We start from the raw sequence: 18,200 nt of genomic DNA, 5'->3' as shown, positions 1-18,200 counted from the left end.
CAAGACTGAGGTTTGTAGATATTACTGCAACACAAGTCATTAGTAATAATCAGTTACACTGTTCTAAGTGCAGGAAGACTTTCAGTCTCTAACTTGACTTACTACTGCACACTGCAATAGATGTCTGTAATTATAAATAATACTATTGGTTGAAAACAGGAATTATTTTAGATGGGAATTAAATTCTGATGATCATATAAAAAATATTTTTGATAGAACACTGAAACCCATTTTTTTCCATTTTTGAAAATTGTTTTTGTTTTCAATAAAAAATATTCAGCATCTGAAAACAAAGAAAAAAACAAAAAACCATTTACCAAAAAATGGGGAAAAATCTAGAAAAAATTTAGTTTGGTCAAAGAAACATTTTTGGTGAAAGAAACAAAGAAACCTACAGTCTCAAATAATGGAAACATTATTCAGTTTGGTCCAAGAAGCATTTTTTTTTTTACTTTGGCAAAAAAATAAAAATAAAATAAAATAAAAACCACCTACAGTCTCTAATAAACAACGGAAACATAATGAGGATGATAGCACTTTTTCTCTTAAACATATTTTCCAAACTAATCAATCTACACCACATGCTTTTGGGGCAGATAAGTAATGTTATTCCCAATGTAGAGACATGGGAAACTGAGACAGAAACATTAAATAGTTACAAAATAACAAAGTATAATAGCTGTGAAGCTATCCCTCTCCTGCCCCCATTCACGTCTGGGTAGCGCAACACCGGGCAGGCGGAGAGGACATGGTTTATAGAAAGGATCAGGTATTCCTGTTCCCTCAGAGAGGAAGAGACAAGTCACCTGGTTCTTCCCTTGCTGAGCATGCACTCTCCCCTGCTAGTGATCGCTAGGCTGATGAGTGTGCTCCAGCCTTGGTTAATGGGATGGGGTTATGTAGCTCAAGCAGGCTTGTGTTTCATGATTCTGAGTTCCCAGGTTCAGTGCCTCCTGCCAACAACAACCCATCCAGGTGAGTGGTGGTACACTGGTGTAAACGGGGAGTAATGCCATTGAATAAAGACATGTGAAAAGTACTTCACTTAGGAAGGAAAAATCAAATGTATGACTACAAAATGGGGAATGACTGAATAGGCGGTAGTACTGCTGGACAGGATCTGGGGGTTATAATGGACCACACACACAATATGCGTCGTCCATGCATTGAAGCTGCACAAAAGGCTAATATGATTCCGGGATATATTAACAGTAGTGTTGTACGGAAAATACAGCAGGTACCTGTCCAGCTCCACTCAGCACTGGTGAGGCCTCAGCTGGAGTACTGTGTCCAATTCTGAGCACCACAACTTAGGAAAGATGTGGAGAAATTGGAGAGAGTCCAGAGGAGAACAACAACAATGATAAGAGATTTAGAAAACCTGACTTAGGAGGAAAGGTTAAAAAAACTGGGCATGTTTAGTCTTGAGAAAAGAAGACTGAGGGGGGACCTGATAACAGTCTTCCAGTATGTTAAGGACTATTATAAAGCAGACAGTGATCAATTGTTCTCCATGTCCACTGAAGATAGGACAAGAAGTTATGGGCTTAATCTGGAGCAAAGGAGACTCAGGTTAGATGTTAGAAAAAACTTTCTAACTCTCTGGACAGTTAAGCTCTGGAATAGGTTCCAAGGGAGGTTGTGGATTTCCCATCATTGGACGCTTTTGAAAACAAGTTGGACAAACTCCTGTCAGGGATGGCCTAGGTTTACTTGGTCCTGCCACAGCGCAGGGGGCTGGACTTGATGACTTCTGGAGGTCCCTTCTACCCCTACATTTCTATGATTCTATGAAGTCTGCGTAATGAAATTGGGGTATGTAAGAAGAGAATCAATCTCCAAGCCTTTATGTTTCAATGTATTGTGAGAGGAAGTTGCCAAATCACCAAAGAGCAGTGGTTCTCAACCTTTTCCATAACAGGACCATCTCCTCCTCTCTAGTCCAGACCTGTTCAGGACCCCTCTCCCAATGTGGCCATATGGGAAGATACCTTGATACCTGTTTGGGAACTCCTGGGGCAGGGCTGCTTTCCACACGTTGAGAATCTTTGCCATAGAGAAAGCAAATTATTTGGCTTGGACTCAATGTGAGATTGTGAAAGAGGCCAAGGAATGGGCTGGTATTCAATACCCGCAGTCCAGAGGCCATCATTTGGTAAGAGGCAAGACAAATGAAGTGCACAGAGTATGGGGAAGTAATGGGGGAATAGGAGTCCCAGCAAATTTGTGTGATCAGTGTAAAGAGAAGAAAGAGAGAGCAGTAAATGAGATGCTGATAGGATCAATGAATGGGAGAAAATGTGAGTTCAAGATAGAATAGGTGAGCTGATGGTTGGGAGGATATGCCAGTGGATGACTGGAAGAGTGGATCATATATGAGCCTAGGCCTGTGGATTCTGTGGCCAATTTGACTACAATTATGTGGCCAGGCCCTCTGATTTCTGTAATGCACCACCAAGGAATTCTGGGTTAAATTGAAAACTCTGCAGTAGTGACAATAGCAAAAGAACATACCATTTTATTAACTAGTTCTACATGCTCAATGTCCTTAGTATACAATTGTCTTAACGCTGACTAACGCATGAAGGTATCATAAAGCCACATTTTGACAAAGCTTTCTGATTTGTTACACCCATTTACATCACTTAGGAATCTGGTCCCAGGAAGTAGATATGCTGAATAAGAAGGTGGGTTTTTTACAGTCACTTTTCTGACCATAATTTCGAGACACAAGTGACCTCAGATCTAAACAGACACTTGGTTCATGGCTGAGATTTCTGATTCAATGCATAATATTACGTATAATGCATGTTGCTTTACATTGGCACAACTGGACAAGCCATGAACTAATGCGTGTCAACACTGTGAACTTTGAAAATGTTGTAGCCTTTTGCAAAGGCAAGCTGTACACACATGGTTGGTTTTGTTCTTTAGTTAATTAAGTCAAATAGTTTTCAACTTCCAGAGCTATCAACAAGAACAGATTGAGTTTGCCTGACACTGTGCCATGGTATAATGTTGTTTAGGCCTTTCTTTGGCCCACATATATTCTCGGCCCTTTGTTATTGCCCAGCGGCTGCAGTGAAATCTACTGATAAGGGAAGCGGGGACCTTCCTGCTGTTGAAATTGGCCAACTGGCTGATCATAATTCATCAGATGCCACTGCTAATAAGGCCAAGTAGAATGCTGTGATTGTTTCTCTCTCTGTCTCAGGAGCAAAAACCACAAGCATATGACTAACCTTGCCAGAATGTCAGTTCTCCAGGAAGCAGCTGGGAGCGTAGTGAATTTTAGGAGAGGCGAACGTTTTATGTTCTATTGAACATAGCACATGTGGAAGAATGGGTGCATACGTATTATATGCCTTCCCCTGTGGGTTGTTATTGTTGTAAGGGCATAGACAATGTAGGCAGAATTCCAGGTAACTAAAGTAGCCAAGTCATTTTCCTAATTGCTAAGTGCTGATTTCTATTCCCCTGACTCAGAGTAGTGCGTTACTCGACTGAAACCAATGAGATTACTGGGAAGGTGGGGTGCTACTCACTTTGCGGAAGGCTGATAGACCCTGGCCATCTGACCTGTCTATATTTGGATCATTTTGTAGGAACTGTGGCTCAGTAGGGTGGATTTCAAAAAAAATGTTCAGGGCTGGTCTACCTCTGGCTCCTGTTGATGTTGATAGGGTTACTATTCGTGTCATTGGTAACAGAGGTAGGCCAATGCTGCGTCCTGTTGGAAATCCCACTTTAAAGGGCTCTTCTGGGCTCTTATGGAGGAGGAGAAATTGGGCCTTGCTCAATCAACTTCATACAACTTTTGAACAGTGGAATGTGGAGTTGACAGACACACTAGCTGGTGACTCTTAGAGGGCTGCCCGGTCCAGGTCCAGGTCCAGGTCCTGATACCACTCATTCCCTTGAGATATATGGGTGGTCTCAATAAGAGTTTTAGGTTAGTTGGACAGGATAATTTAATTTATATAACAAAATAGCAAACATCTTTATGTAACACATTGAATATGGCACTCAGGAGAGATTTGTGCTTTTAGAAGCAGGGGTCCCCTAGCTAATCCCAGCTGCCCACGATCTACCCAGAGACGTGGGCATGTGTAACAATTATATAAATAGTATTACTGGCTGGGAATCCCCAGTTGCCTAAAGGATCCAAATCCCATTGAATTCCTTCTTGGAAAATCCCATTCTCGTACTCGCGAACACATTCTTAACTGTAACGAGCTGTATGCACCACAGTATTTTCCATGTTTGTATAATTGTGTGGGTTAGATGCTTGTTGCTGTTGATTCTATACAAAGTCCATGTAGAACGTAGAACGTTAGACCTGAGGAAAGCTGCGTAACTTCTGATTTATGCAGCAGAACAGCAATGGATTTTGCACAACATGTTCACTGATCAGAAGATCGTTGGATTACCTTGAACGCCCGGGATTCTTTGTATTGTAGCACAGGAGTGCCATGAGGCTGGAGGAGTGGTTGGGCATGGGAGCGTGCGTGTACTATTTATTATCAGTGGCTTGTGACCGCCCACAAATTTAAAATTAACAAGAGGCTGCAAATAAACTGTCACTCTCTCCCACGCTCTCCCCAAACATCCTCTCTGCGTTCTGGCTGCAGAGTTTGAAAGCCATTTGGAACAGCAAGCTACTGGCTTCTAATCATCTCTGTGTAACTGGAGTAGAGTCACCCCGAGACCACTGCTCTGGCATGGGCTGAATTGACTGTCGGTTTGGGAGCATCGTAAAATGCTGGTATTGGGGATGTGGTTAATACAGGGCCACCTCCAGCATTTCTGCCGCCCCAAGCAATCGCGACCGGCGGCGGCAATTGGGAAAAAAAAAAAGCCGCGATTGGCGGTGACAGTTCAGCGGCAGGTTCTTCGCTCCTAGAGGGAGTGAGGGACCTGCCGCCCCCGAATTGCCGCACATGCCGCCCCTCTCCCTTGGCCGCCCCAAGCACCTGCTTGTTAAGCTGGTGCCTGGAGCCGGCCCTGGGTTAATAGATTCTTTAGATCCTCAAAAGTGTGTCTCTTGTCCCAGATCCATGGAGTCCATTTTATACAGTTCAGAAAGAGCTTGCCTGTTTAAGGACAGGCGAGGTAGGAATTTAGCCCAAGAAGTTATTGTGCTGAAGAACTGATCTATATTTTAGGTTTAACTATGGCCATTTCTCAAAATGCTCAGCACCAGATGAGCCAGATTTCCAAAAGACCTTAGCACTCAAGCACCTTCCATTTAGGTAGCTAAATTAGAGAGGCAGTGTTGCCTAGTGGATAATGCACTGGACTGGCACTTGGAAGATTTGGGTTCTCCTTCTGGTGACCTCAGGTATGCAGCTTAACCTCTTTTTGCCTATTTGTGAAATGGAGATAACCCTCCTTTGAGACCTCTAGATGAAAAGTTCCATGGACATGCTACTCACTGTTCTAAATGACCAGGTTTTCAAAAGGGCCACTTCATTTAGGTGCCTATGGGGGAGTTGATGGGTGCTGAATTCTTTTTGAAATCTGGCCCACAAATACACCCGGTGCCCTGTAACTGCCAGTCATTCTGTGTCCAGGTTGGAGTTAGGTTACAGATGGGTCACCTGGCTTGTGCCTGAATATAGACAAAGCTATAATAACTGTGCACTAATTGACAATCACTTGTTTTTTTCAGGGGCTGGCAGGTATGTGTCCTACTGAAGTGGCAGACAGCCTTAGTCCTCTGCAAGGAATGGGGAGGGCTAGTGGCATCCAGCATCCCAGGACTGGGGAGAGAGAACCTGGGACTGAGGCCTTCTGTCTCTTCTGCCTTAGCCAGCAGAGCAGGCCTGGTACAGGGTGGGAGCTGCACCCGTTTCTCTGTTCACTGCGGGGGGGTACTGATTGAGTCTGGCCGAATTCCTCCTCGGATGGCTGCTCCACCTCAGACACTTGCAGCACAAGCCAGGATGCAGCCTTAAATAGCTAGAAATGCTGCTTCGTTGTCACTGTAACCCCAGGCCAAGAAATACTGGCCTGAGCAGACCCTGTCTGCAGGAATTAAAATATAGCACCACGGATTTGGGGAGATGTTCAGGAGTTGGGAACAAAAAAGTTGTCTGACTATCCAGCACTGCAGGACTTCACCGTCCGCTGCCAACCTGCCTCCCAAATCCTTAACAACTGTTGAGATAAAAGGCCAAAAATAGAGATCATTTGAAGATATTGCCAAAATGGTGCCCTGCTGACTTTCCTGAGGTGGCAGAAGTATGAGTGGGGGGAGAAATTGGCCCAGAAGCTAATGCTGTATATTATGATTTAACACAGTAATACCTGGAGATGGGATTTTTCAAAGGAGTTTAAGGGAGTTAGGCATTCAGTGCTGTAGGATTTGGGTGCCTGTGGGTGCTGAGTGCCTAACTCTCTTAGGTTCCTTAGAAATCCCAGCCATTATCAACACACACACACAGTAATGGTCTCTATAATGTATATAAAGAGAAGATATGCAGTATCATATGGTCTGAGTGGTATGCACTGTATCCATTTGGCCTAGACTCCGGGTTGTACACCCAGCCACCCTCTGTCTTTCATTTGTCAAAAAACTAAACTCAGTCCTTTAGATAACTAATATACTGCCGCTGTGGTGTTTTGTCCACATGAGTGCCCCATACATGCTTAAAATAGGTCGTAGCTATTGCTTTCCTGATAGCCTCAGGCAATGACCCAAACTCATTGCTTGTAGCAAAGGTTCTCTCTCAACCACTCCCATCAGCTCCCCTCCCTGTGCGCACAGTGCCTTGTTAGCAGCTCTCACTGATGGAAGTGTCACCCATGAACCGGCAAACTCGCCTTACATGGCATGGAAACAGCCATGGTACGTAGCTGAGAAAAGAGCAGCAGGGAAAGGTTAAATGGCCTCTCTGGACTTCCATCCCGCAGCTCACCATCAATGAGATAATACTAGACTATTCCAAAACGCAATATGATCCGCACTAGGGGTCTGTTCCACGGCAGGGTGGAAAGGGCACGTCAGACGTGTTATCTAGAGGAATCAGCTAGTATATTCTCAGGAAGTCTTATTTGTGACTCTGTGGGCTTCTAGTTTATATGTATGGGGTTTTTCCTGCTATTTCTTATTACATCAAAATAATGTTTCTGCTTTGTCCTCCAGGCACCAGTCCCTCCTCCCCCAATGTATCTTCTTTTCGTCTCTTTTGATTTAACTCGTGCATGCAGTGCTATTAACAGGCATTAGAAATCCTGTGATCCCCTCTGGTGGTCCCAGTGGGCTCATGTCAAAGCTCTAATCCTGCTGCATCAACCAGTCAGATAAATTGTCTCAGCCACATTCCATCTGGGTTACAAGCAATGAATAACTTTGAGGCACTCCTTTCACCTCCTCTGCAGTCATGTCTCCTAAATATACTCACTGCCTCATGCGGTTTGGGATTATAATCCCTGACCTGATTGTTATTCAGGGCAGTCAGGCTTTATTGGCATGACACACAGTACAAATGCTACCGAGGGGTAAATAAAATAAAAGCCCAGACCCCTAGGGACCTGTCAGAGGTCGGAATAATCTGATCCAAGCAGGATGAATGCTGTAGATGAGGCTTCCTCCCCTGTGTCCGTTTGTCATTAATCTCCATTCATGCTGATAGAATTAATATGCTAGGGGTTACTATTGTTCTATAATCTCAGATCACTTTTTGTGATATTTTAGTAGGTGCTGTCAGATCAGAAGTTACGGACTAACCCATTAAGCATCTGATGTTCGGACATACTAAGTGCCCAGCAGCTCCAACTGAGACCAATCCGAGCTCCGGTTCCTCTGAAAATCAGGCACTGAGCAAGTGTGCCATTTTCAGAAGCGTGTTGCACCTGCTGGCAGAGAGTGTCTCTCTGTCTCCTCGTAGTGGCTGGACCACAGGTGGACGTTTATGAGTCTGCAACTTCCTCCAAGATAACTGGTGTGGTCTTGTAGCTCAAGGTGTACAGGGTTTAGATCCAGAGCTTCCAAATTCAGTCCCTGCAGCGACCCCTCCTGTGGCTTTGTTATAAGTGCACAAAGGCATTGTTCGGCCTTTTATGTCATAAAAGGAACTGGTGGTTTGAAAAATGTTTGAAAATAAAGAGTTGACTGGGGGGCAGGGGGAGAAGATAGCCTAAATGATCTCTTAAGGTCCCTTCTAGTCCTATATTTCTATGGTTCTATGCACATAGAATTGGAGTGTTCCCACACAACCAGTTGTGGGCTACACATCTGATTGTGCCAGTGGTTAACCAGGCAGTGGGAGATGGTGTGGGCAGGGAGAAATAGAGGCCCTGCTGATGGAGCACCTGGTGATGAGCTCCTGCCCATAATGGTTTTGCCAAAAAAAAAATAGACTTCTTCAATGCCCCCAAGAAAAAGGGACAGTCAGGGGGTACAGTGACAGATTTGCGGGATACTGGGAGGGAACAAAAAGGGAAGGCAGCTATCCACTGTATAGGATATGAGATGAGAAACTCATAGTGGGGACGGACAAAGAGGGTATGTCCCTTCTGAGAGCAGTCCACACTCCTACAGAGCAGCACACGCTGTTGTACAGGTGTCACTATAAGTGTCCCCGGCAGAATCCATGTCCAACACAGGAATGTTTGTTGCCGAGCACTCTCCCTACCGTAATACTAACTATAGAGCGAGACAACATTTTTAGTTGAAAAGGGATTTCCCCAATTTTTTTTAAGGCAAACTTTTGCAGAAGAAAATCATTTTCAATGATGATTGTTTTCCAGGTTTTCAAAGACTAATTGTACACCAAACATTTTCTTGGGCAAAGATTTTCAGTTTTTGAAAACTGATTTTTTTTATGTGTCCAAAGTGGTTTTCAGAAACCAAAACGTTATGGTTTTTGGTTTAAATTTTTCATTGAAAAACTCGCTTTTTGAAGGAAATTTCAACAAAAAATGAAAAAGAAACCCTGAATATTTTCTGGAAAAAAAGGTATTTTTATCAGCGCTAAATAATAATGCTGCAACTGATCCCCCGCACTTATCCTATGTGCTGCCCCATGCAGCGATCCAGACATAGGTGCCACCCCAGACCTCCTTTGATTGCAAGACTGATGACAGGCTCCTGGATCATGTGCCACTAAAGGCTGCAATGAGGTGTTTTGCATTGGAGATGATGGATTACACATAACCCTTCCCTGTACCTGTAGACCACCTTGGACAGGTGGAGCTCAGTCAGTGTCACAGACCTATCATGACTTGCTCCTGGTGTGCGAGGTGGCTCCTTGCGGTGATAGAGTACAGCATGTGCAGCTCAACTGTATCTCTGAGTGGCTTGTTCCTCAGGCATATGGAATCCGCTCGCCCACAGCTTGTATATTACTGCTGCTTGGGCAAAGTCAGGCTGTGCTCCATCCACAGGGCTCGCCTGCTTCTCCCCCTCCTGTCTGAGTCTGAAATTGACCAAAGGGTCAGGAGAGAGCATGTTTCTGCCACAGTGCCAAGTTGCCACAAACTGCTGTCAAATACTGCTTCTCTGTCCCTGGCTACTCCCCACAGAACAGCTGCTGTGAGCTCGCTGCCTAGTGCAGGCAATTACCGGCTTATTTTTTTGGTTCACACCTTGGATACTAGTGCAGAGAGGCAGTGAGATCTGTTCAGTAAGGCAATGGGCTGGGATTCATGTGGGGTGATCTCAAGCAAGCTGCTCACCTCTCTCTGCCTTTCCCCTCTCCCACCCTTTGTCTATTTAGTGTATACGCTTTTCCTGGCAAGCACTGTCTCCTACTATGTGTTTGTCCTGCACTTAACACAATGGGACCCCCAGACTGTTAGGCGTCACTGTAATAACACTTATAATCATTCTCACTTGCACCTGGGCAGTCCGTGGTGAGCCTGGTTTTTTAAGGACGCTTTGACCCCTCACACTCCATAAACTCTGGCAGCCTGAGTTCACTTGGGGAGGAAGTGGCATGTAAGAGGTGAATAGTCCTCACACTGGCCTCTCTGCATAGCTGTGAAGTTGGAATAATAGAATATCAGGGTTGGAAGGGACCTCAGGAGGTCATCTAGTCCAATCCCCTGCTCAAAGCAGGACCAATCCCCAACTTTTTTTTGGCCCTAAATCCCTAAATGCCCCCCTCAAGGACTGAACTCACAACCCTGGGTTTAGCAGGCCAATGCTCAAACCAAACCAAACCAAACCAAACCTCCCTCCCCTCTATGCTGTGCCCTCCTTTACAGAGACACAGTGTTTTTCCTTCTTCCCCCCATCTACTGTCAGCCGGCGTTAGGGAAACACTTATTTGGAGAGAGGGAAATTGTGCACAGGCCTCATTCAATGGAGCAAAACCTTCCAAAAATTGAGCCTTACATTTATCAGCGGAGATTTTCAAAGCCACCACATAGAATCAGATGCTCAGTTGGAACGTTAGTGGATTGACACCATCAGAGAATTTGTCCCATAGTAGCTAACAGAGGAAAAGGGAAGAGTTTTAATGTCCCAAAATAAAAGCCATCTCAATTTAAAGACTAGCTCTCAAGGAAAGTCTCTCTGTTGCAGTCATTTATAAGCACTGCTAAAGATAGATTTCAAAAACAATGCATGGGGGAGGGGGTCCATTGATGGATTGCCAAAGCACTATTTGGAGAAAGCTATTCAAAATTAAATTGATTTAAACCACAAGCATTTAACATTTAGAGTTCTAAAGCACTGCAAAGAGCTACCTTTAAGCTAAATAGTTGATTCGTTATGAATATATATCCCTTAAACTCCTTTCCACAGTGTTATGCACTTGAGTTACAATTTGCTCATTACAATCTCTTGTAAGTATCTGGTCCTACATAGTTTTAACCCTGGATTTCATTCCAGAGAGGCTAGACAATCAGATCCTTGCTCCATGTTGTTCTGGTTACATTATATTTCCCCCGCAGGGATTCTCTAAAGCTTTGTGTCAATATCAAAGGAAGGCTGTTTTCCATGAGCTGGACTGTAACTTTACAATCCGCCTTGAGAAAAGGGTGATGCATAGCTGCATCGCCCAATGGAGAGACTAGAGAATGGAGTCTACGATAGGAAATTAGGCTGATATATCTTTGTTGCTTAACTGAGTGCTGCAGTTAAACTGACCTAACCCCCAGTGTAGACAGAGCTAGGTCAACGGGAGATGTGTCCCGGCAGCCTAGCTACCGCCTCTCGGGGAGATGGAGAATCTGTGCCGATGGGAAACCCCCTCCTGTTGGCATAAGTGGTGTTATCCCTGAAGCGCTACAGTGGCACAGCTACAGTGTTTTCAGTGTAGACAAGCCCTCGGCGTCCCAATGACTTCCCGGCTTTCCCCTTGCTGTGGGGCAGGAGTAAGGCCTGGTCTACACTTCAAACGTATACCAGCATAGATGTGTCAGGCAAGGGTGCGAAAAAAACAAACCAACCCAGCGTGCTGGCAAAATCCCCAGTGTAGACGCAGCTATGCCGACAGAAAGTGATTTCTGTCGGCATAGCTAATCTTGGTTGGGGAGGTGGAGGTTCCTACGTGGCAGATCTTCTCCTTCTCCAAGGATGCCGTGTCTACACTGGGGGCTCTGCCGACATAGTTATGCAGGCATAGGCTCTGTAATATACCCATAGCCTGAGGGCTGGTCTACACTGAACACTTACCTGGGCATAGCTACATCTCTAAGCGGTGTGGAAAATCCACACCCTTGAGAGACCCAGCTATGCTGACTGACCCCCAGGATAGACAGTACGATTCTTCTGCCAACCTAGCTCCCGCCTCTCGGGGAGGCGGGTTAGTGATGGGAGAACCCATCCCATCACTGTGGTGACTGTCTACACTGAAGTGCTACAGCGGCTCGGTGACTTCACCCAGCTTTGCGGAGTAGCTTACTTCCCCTCTGTGCGCCCAGGCAACTACGTGGCTGGTGAGTAGGCAGAGAGGGGACAGAGCCAGGACTCCACTGTTCACTCGCTCACAGTGGGGATAGAGTCGTGGGCAAGCAACCCCCGCTCTTCCACCCGTGGCACAGTCTGAGTGGGGCTAAGGAGGATGGGGCTCACTTCATCTTACTGCCTCCAGGAGCTGAATAAGGGCTATGACCATGTATCTACTTTCCTGAACGTCCTTTCCTCTTAACATTGTGGAGCTATGTCAACAGAGCCCCCTAGTGTAGACACAGCATACTCTGAGAGAAGGAGGAGTTATTTTTCTTTGGGAAAAGGTGCTGTTCCTTATACACCTCTATTGACTGTCTGTGTACATTTCTCTCCAAGGCTTGGGAGTGCTATCCCTCTTCAGTGATTTCCGTTGGAGGCTTTCACTGAATAAGGACTGCAGGATGGGCCCCAGACTTCATATGGCAATGAGCTATAAATGGCTAGTTGAAGAATGTTGTAATAACTACTGCTGAGTGGGAAAGAGTTTTCCCATCCTGCGACAATTGTCAAGATATCAAAAACTTGTACTGTCCCGAATTAGAATGAAGAGTCAAAATCATGCACATGTTTATGAAGAAAAATTCAAAATCAGATTTCAGGTTGGGTCAGTCAAATCACTTTGTTTCAATTTCAACCATTTTTGAGGGGGGTTTCCCCCCATTTGCTTGTATGATAATTAGCTGAAATTTTGAAATAAAACGTTATTTTTGAACCGGAAATGAAACCTTTTGACAATTTTTTAACTTTTTTCAAAAATTTTCCAGTTGAAAAAAGTGGTCAGAACTGATCCCAAGACGTGAGGGATGTATATTCCCAGCTTCTGGTAACAGAGGCTAGGGACACCAACCCTGCCCATCCTGGCTAATAGCCATTGGTGGACCTATCCTCCATGAACTTATCTAGTTCTTTTTTGAACACTTCTATAGTCTTGGCCTTCACAATATCCTTTGGCAAAGTGTTCCACAGGTTAACTGCGCTTTGTATGAAGAAACACTTCCTTTTGTTTGTTTTAAACCTGCTGCCTATTAATTTTATTTGGTGACCCCTACTTCTTGTATTATGAGAAGGAGTAAATAACACTTACTGATTTACTTTCTCCTCACCAGTCATGATTTTATAGACCTCTATCATATCCCCCTCTAGTTGTCTCTTTTCCAAGCTGAAAAGTCCCAGTCTTATTCATTTCTTCTCATACGGAAGCTGTTCCATGCCCCTAATAAATTTTATTGCACTTTTCTGTACCTTTTCCAATTGCAATATATCTTTTTCGTGATGGGGTGACCAGATCTGCACGCAGTATTCAAGGGGTGGGTGTACCACTGGCCCCTTTGCCATGGCAGATCAAATACTTAGGTCTGCCTAAGAACTATGAGTTCTTCTTCTTATTATTCCCTTGTTGTTCAATTCCCCACCCTGAGAAGTCTTTTTCATTTCTAGGTTTTTCTGACTGAATACAGTGGGCCTCTACTAATCTACTTGCTCTTTTACATTCGTCTCTCAAGTATTTATGCTGAAGAGGAGAGTACGGAGAGCTTCCGCCACCCAGTAGTTCAGTAAGTGCATGAACCAAAGTCATGCAGGATGGTAAGCCATTAAATGTTCCATGATGAGACTCTGTTGTTTCTGTAATGGTAGAGCCCAGAGAGGGCTTGACCCTACATTCCTTCCACATCCAAACCTCTCCTCTCTGAAGTCAATGAGAGTTTCAGGTTGTTGTGATTATGAATTATTATTTGTATTACAGTAGTACCAAGCGGTCCCACCCCAAAAAGGAGCCCTGTTGCATTAGGCATTGTGGGTGGGTGGGTGCGTGTGTACAGTGGGAGACAGTTCCTGCCCTGAATCGTTTATATCTAAATAGACAAGCTAGACAAAAGGTGTGATAGGAAACACAGGTGGGAAATGACTCACCCAAGGTCACACAGTATATCAGTGGCAGAATGAGGATTAGACTCCCAGACCTCAGTCCAGTGCCCCCTATCCATTAGACCAGAGTACCTCCCTCAAATGAATTCAGGATCAGGACCACAGCATAAAGGAGGGTATTATAAGATTAATGGCATCAGACTTCAGCAAAGAGGATACCCAGATCTGCTCTTTTCAGGTAGTAAAGAAGTCAGCAAGAGAAAGGTTGGGAGAAAGGAAGTACTATCGTAGACTGGGAGGGAGATGGGGAAATAAGACGCAGAGAGATTGAGTTGGGAGAACTGTGCATAGAACCCAGAATAATTCCTGAGTAATACAGTGCCACAAGACCACCCTTCTCCTATGGGTTGCACATTTAACAGGAGATAGAGGAGAGAGGCCAAAATATCTGCAATAGAAGAGAGGCCAAAATATCTGCATTATTTATTTGGGGGCTGGGACCCAGCAAGTCTTTCTGCTGATCCCTTTAAAGCTGTTTTGTTGTGGTCCCTCAGGGAAGCCAAATATTTTTAAAATCCCTGACAAGAAGGAAAGTGTGATTCAGCCTTCTGCACAGTCATTAATTACCTGATTTGCCTAAGCTCAAACCTCAAATTGTTTAATCTTTGACTTCTATTGGGCATTTTGTACGGTGGCCAAAGTATTTGAAACTTCACACACTGAAAATCACTTTTCATTTATGTCTCATAATTGGCTTTCAATGAGACAGGCACAGCTAGTACGGTAAATACAACCAAGATAAAATGCCGTCATGAATCACTCTTGACATTTGTTTTTTAAACCCAATCTTTATGAGCTGCGGCTCGTTCTCTGAAGCAAATCAGAAGTGCTGGTTGTTGTTTCATAATCCTCCTCAAAAGGGAATCAGGGTAATAAATTCTATAACAATTATCTCGTCCCATTGTAACTTGGAACAAAAAAGCTATCGCAATGGATTCACTTTTGCAACAAAATCTCATTTGGACTCCACAAGGAAATGAAATACAAACTACCTCTGTGTAGCTCCTGTACTTACTAAAGGACAAGCGAACCATTCAGAATGTTTTCAAATGTCAGACACATCCTACGAGAGCATTAAGATATCCCTAAAATGTGTGCGACATCTGTTTGAAGCATCGCAGGCGTCTGCTTGTATACACAGCTGTACTGTTTTAATCGACGGTCATAGGGTACGTCTATACTTACCTGCAGGTTCGGCGGTAAGCAATCGATCTTCTGGGATCGATTTATCGCGTCTTGTCTAGACATGATAAATCGATCCCGGAAGTGCTCGCCGTCGATGCCGGTACTCCTGCTCCGCGAGAGGAGTACGCGTCGTCGTCGGGGGAGCCTGCCTGCTGCGTGTGGACCCGCGGTAAGTACCTTGTAGTTCGAACTAAGGTACTTCAACTTCAGCTACCTTATTCACGTAGCTGAAGTTGCGTATTTTAGTTCGAACTGGGGGGTTAGTGTGGACCAGCCCACAGCTGTACATTACATTCTGAGCATGCTGTGTCCTTTTTAATTCAAGATGGGTAAAATATGTTGCTTCCGCCGTAAAATGGATACAATGTTATATAACTCTGTGAAAACGATTCCATTCTTCTCGGGATTCAGTTGCTTTAGCTAAGGCAAAGTCTATGCCCAGAGATTTCAAGCGTGACTCTTCAGTTCTAGACTATTAGTACTTATTCTTTATGTGAAAATAAAGTGTGATGTATCAGAAAGTGCGTGTGTGGTTTTTGTTGTTGTTTTGTTTAAAAAAAGACAAAACCGACCTCACCCCCCATCTTTCATGTACCTTCATTCCCCTTTTTTCATTGTTTTTCCAGCTTGGCCTGCCTCTGTCATTGTTTACACTATGTCAGACATCTTCTGGAGACGTTATTTGTTCACAAGATTTCCGGAGGGCACACGCCTCTGAAAAATATGATAAAGGTGACAATTATATTTATTATTTATTTATAATTATATTTATCATTGTATCCAATATAGAGAAGGACCTCATGCTAACGGGGCCCAGAACAATGACAAGAAAAGAAAATTCATTTGTTTTCCAGGCCCAGACTTTAAATATTGTTCCCTTTACAATATTTAAAGTCTCAGGGCCAGATTTGTAGATGATGTAAATCCATTGACTTCATCCGAGCTGTGTTGATTTTTTATTTACGCCACATGAGGATCCTGCCTTCAGAGGGCGTAACATTTCTCTGACTGAATGATATTGGTTTGCTGTTATTATCTGTATTATGTTAACAACTGAAATCTGACTCTACTGTGCTATTTTCTGTGCAAACATATAGTCAGAGACACTCCTTGCCTTGAAGAGGTTACATTCTAAAGAGACAATGCAACTGAAGGATTATTATCCTTGGTTTAGAGAGGGGAGACCAAGGCAGGGAGAACTTCTTGTGGCTTTCCCAAAGTCACATGGAGATGCAGTGGTAGAAAGATGAATAGAACCAAGGTCTCCAAAGCATTTGTCTGGCACCTTAAGCAACAGCCCATCCTTCCTCTTGCTCCAGTTGCTTTATTATGAAGTAAGCTGTAGCTATGCACGAGGAGAAATAGGGAACGTTAAACGAAACGTCTTTCAGATATGTTTAAACTTTGTAGTCGAGAACAAAAGGTTTGGCTCTGCAGACAGACCCCTTTGATCCAAGCAAGGAAGGAGATAAGATTTAGTGGGCATGTGCTGAAGAGGCTGCTAACTTTCAAATGAGGTGTAAAACAGAAGTCTTAATAAAAATAACACCTCAAAATAAGAGGTAACATTCTCAAAAGCACCTGTAATTTCCAAAGGGACTTAGGCACTTGGGAGGAACACTGATTTTCACTGCCATTTAGGCACTTATGAGAATTGGATTCTGTGGTAGTTTTGGTAAGAAGTGAACTATTCCCCCGGGCATCTATGCAAGATTACAACTGGGTTATTATACGGTACCCTCTCTTTCACCCCCATCATTTCAGTTCAATGGGGTTTTCTTCAGTCACCGTCAAGCAAGTGCCATGCTCCAGCCCCAGAAATGGCTGTGTCTCATGGGTGGAGGAAGTGATGCTGAATACATAGGATCAGGTACAGTGCAACTGAGTTAATTTCAGTGGAACTGCACCTGCCCCCATCAGGGCCAGATCAGAGCCATAAGGCCCAGTCCTGCAACAAACTCCACGTGGGTTGCTCCTCATTCCTACACCAAGTCCCATTGATTTCAGGTTGCAGGGAACCTCCAGAATGGAATTAATTACCCAGTAAAGTGCTTTGGGGTCCTTCTTGTTGAAAGAAGCGATACACATCTAAGATAGCATCAAGAAAACATCAGCTATAGATTAAAGGTCTTTGAGGCCGGGACTGTCTTTTTCTTTTATGTTTGTACGGCACCTAGAACAAGGGGATCCTGGACCATGGCCAGTAATGGTCATGCTACTATGACAAGACATATAAATACTAATAATTAATAAATGTTAACTCGGTTCCACAAACATGTGTTTGGGAGATTTAAAATGCTAATGCATTTTACCCAAAGAAAACATACATTTGCTGAATAAGTGACTCTACAAGAGTTACTGATGTTGGACGAATAGCACACACAAAGTTTTGTCACAACCGGTAATACTTTATCCAGGAATAATATTCCACCCAGTGTAGTCCCCAAAAGGGAACTTATTTGCATATGTACTTCTTTGTGACTTGCTTTTTATTGCCTTTGAAGTTTTACCTCTACATGACCATTGCTATCTCAGTTTGGAACATAGGATTTGAAAACAAATTACAGATTGACAAGTTGAACCTATCTACGATCATCTCTTACAAAAAGATTTTAGATCTGTATGAGTCAGAAGGAATATGCCTGTACCATAGCGGAGTCCGGCTATATTGCACTCTGATAAAGTGGCACTCCTTTCATAGGGCTAGATCATTGATTTACTGCGATCCCTTGGTAAGGGAAAGAACAAAAGTTGTGCTGCTCTAGGAGCAGGCCAAGAGTCATTTAACTCACTGTTAAAAATGTGCCTCTAATTTCCAATTTGGACTTAATAATGACAATAATTTTGAAGAGGGAAGAATATGATTACTTTTTATAAATGACTCATTTTAAAAAAGCACTGTAGTCATCTGGACTCAGAGCACTGCTGCTAGAAAATGTATATGAAGTTATAGATTTGAATTTACCTGTAATTTTTCCTCCTAAAATGTATCTCCTTTTTTTCCTATTCCAGGGCTGTGCCTTTTACTGGGGATTCACTTCTTGGATTGCTTACTATGTCAATCACCCCCGATACACTCCACCATGTATGTACCATGAAAATGACATTGTTTTTTAAATCTTTCTAGGCCCAACCTTGCTCTCACTGAAGTCAGTAGAAGTTTGGGGCTTCTCTTCAGTGGAAGTAG

General features: G+C 43.8%; 1 protein-coding gene across 5 annotated transcripts in view; it reads left to right on the top strand.

Annotated features, from left to right (window-relative positions):
• TECRL (trans-2,3-enoyl-CoA reductase like) overlaps nucleotides 1-18,200 on the top strand; it is a 103,737-nt gene that overhangs the window by 67,951 nt on the left and 17,586 nt on the right. For all 5 annotated transcript variants that reach the window (XM_065595849.1, XM_042856277.2, XM_005285709.5 and 2 more), the window contains 3 exons: nucleotides 13,340-13,455; nucleotides 15,640-15,745; nucleotides 18,026-18,098. In XM_065595849.1, the coding sequence (XP_065451921.1) occupies nucleotides 13,340-13,455; nucleotides 15,640-15,745; nucleotides 18,026-18,098 (295 nt within the window). The remainder of the gene's footprint in view (nucleotides 1-13,339; nucleotides 13,456-15,639; nucleotides 15,746-18,025; nucleotides 18,099-18,200) is intronic.

The sequence above is a fragment of the Chrysemys picta genome, chromosome 5, assembly GCF_011386835.1.
Source record: "Chrysemys picta bellii isolate R12L10 chromosome 5, ASM1138683v2, whole genome shotgun sequence".
In the NCBI taxonomy this organism is placed as follows: Eukaryota; Metazoa; Chordata; order Testudines; family Emydidae; genus Chrysemys; species Chrysemys picta.
This window is presented reverse-complemented; position numbering and strand designations above follow the sequence as displayed.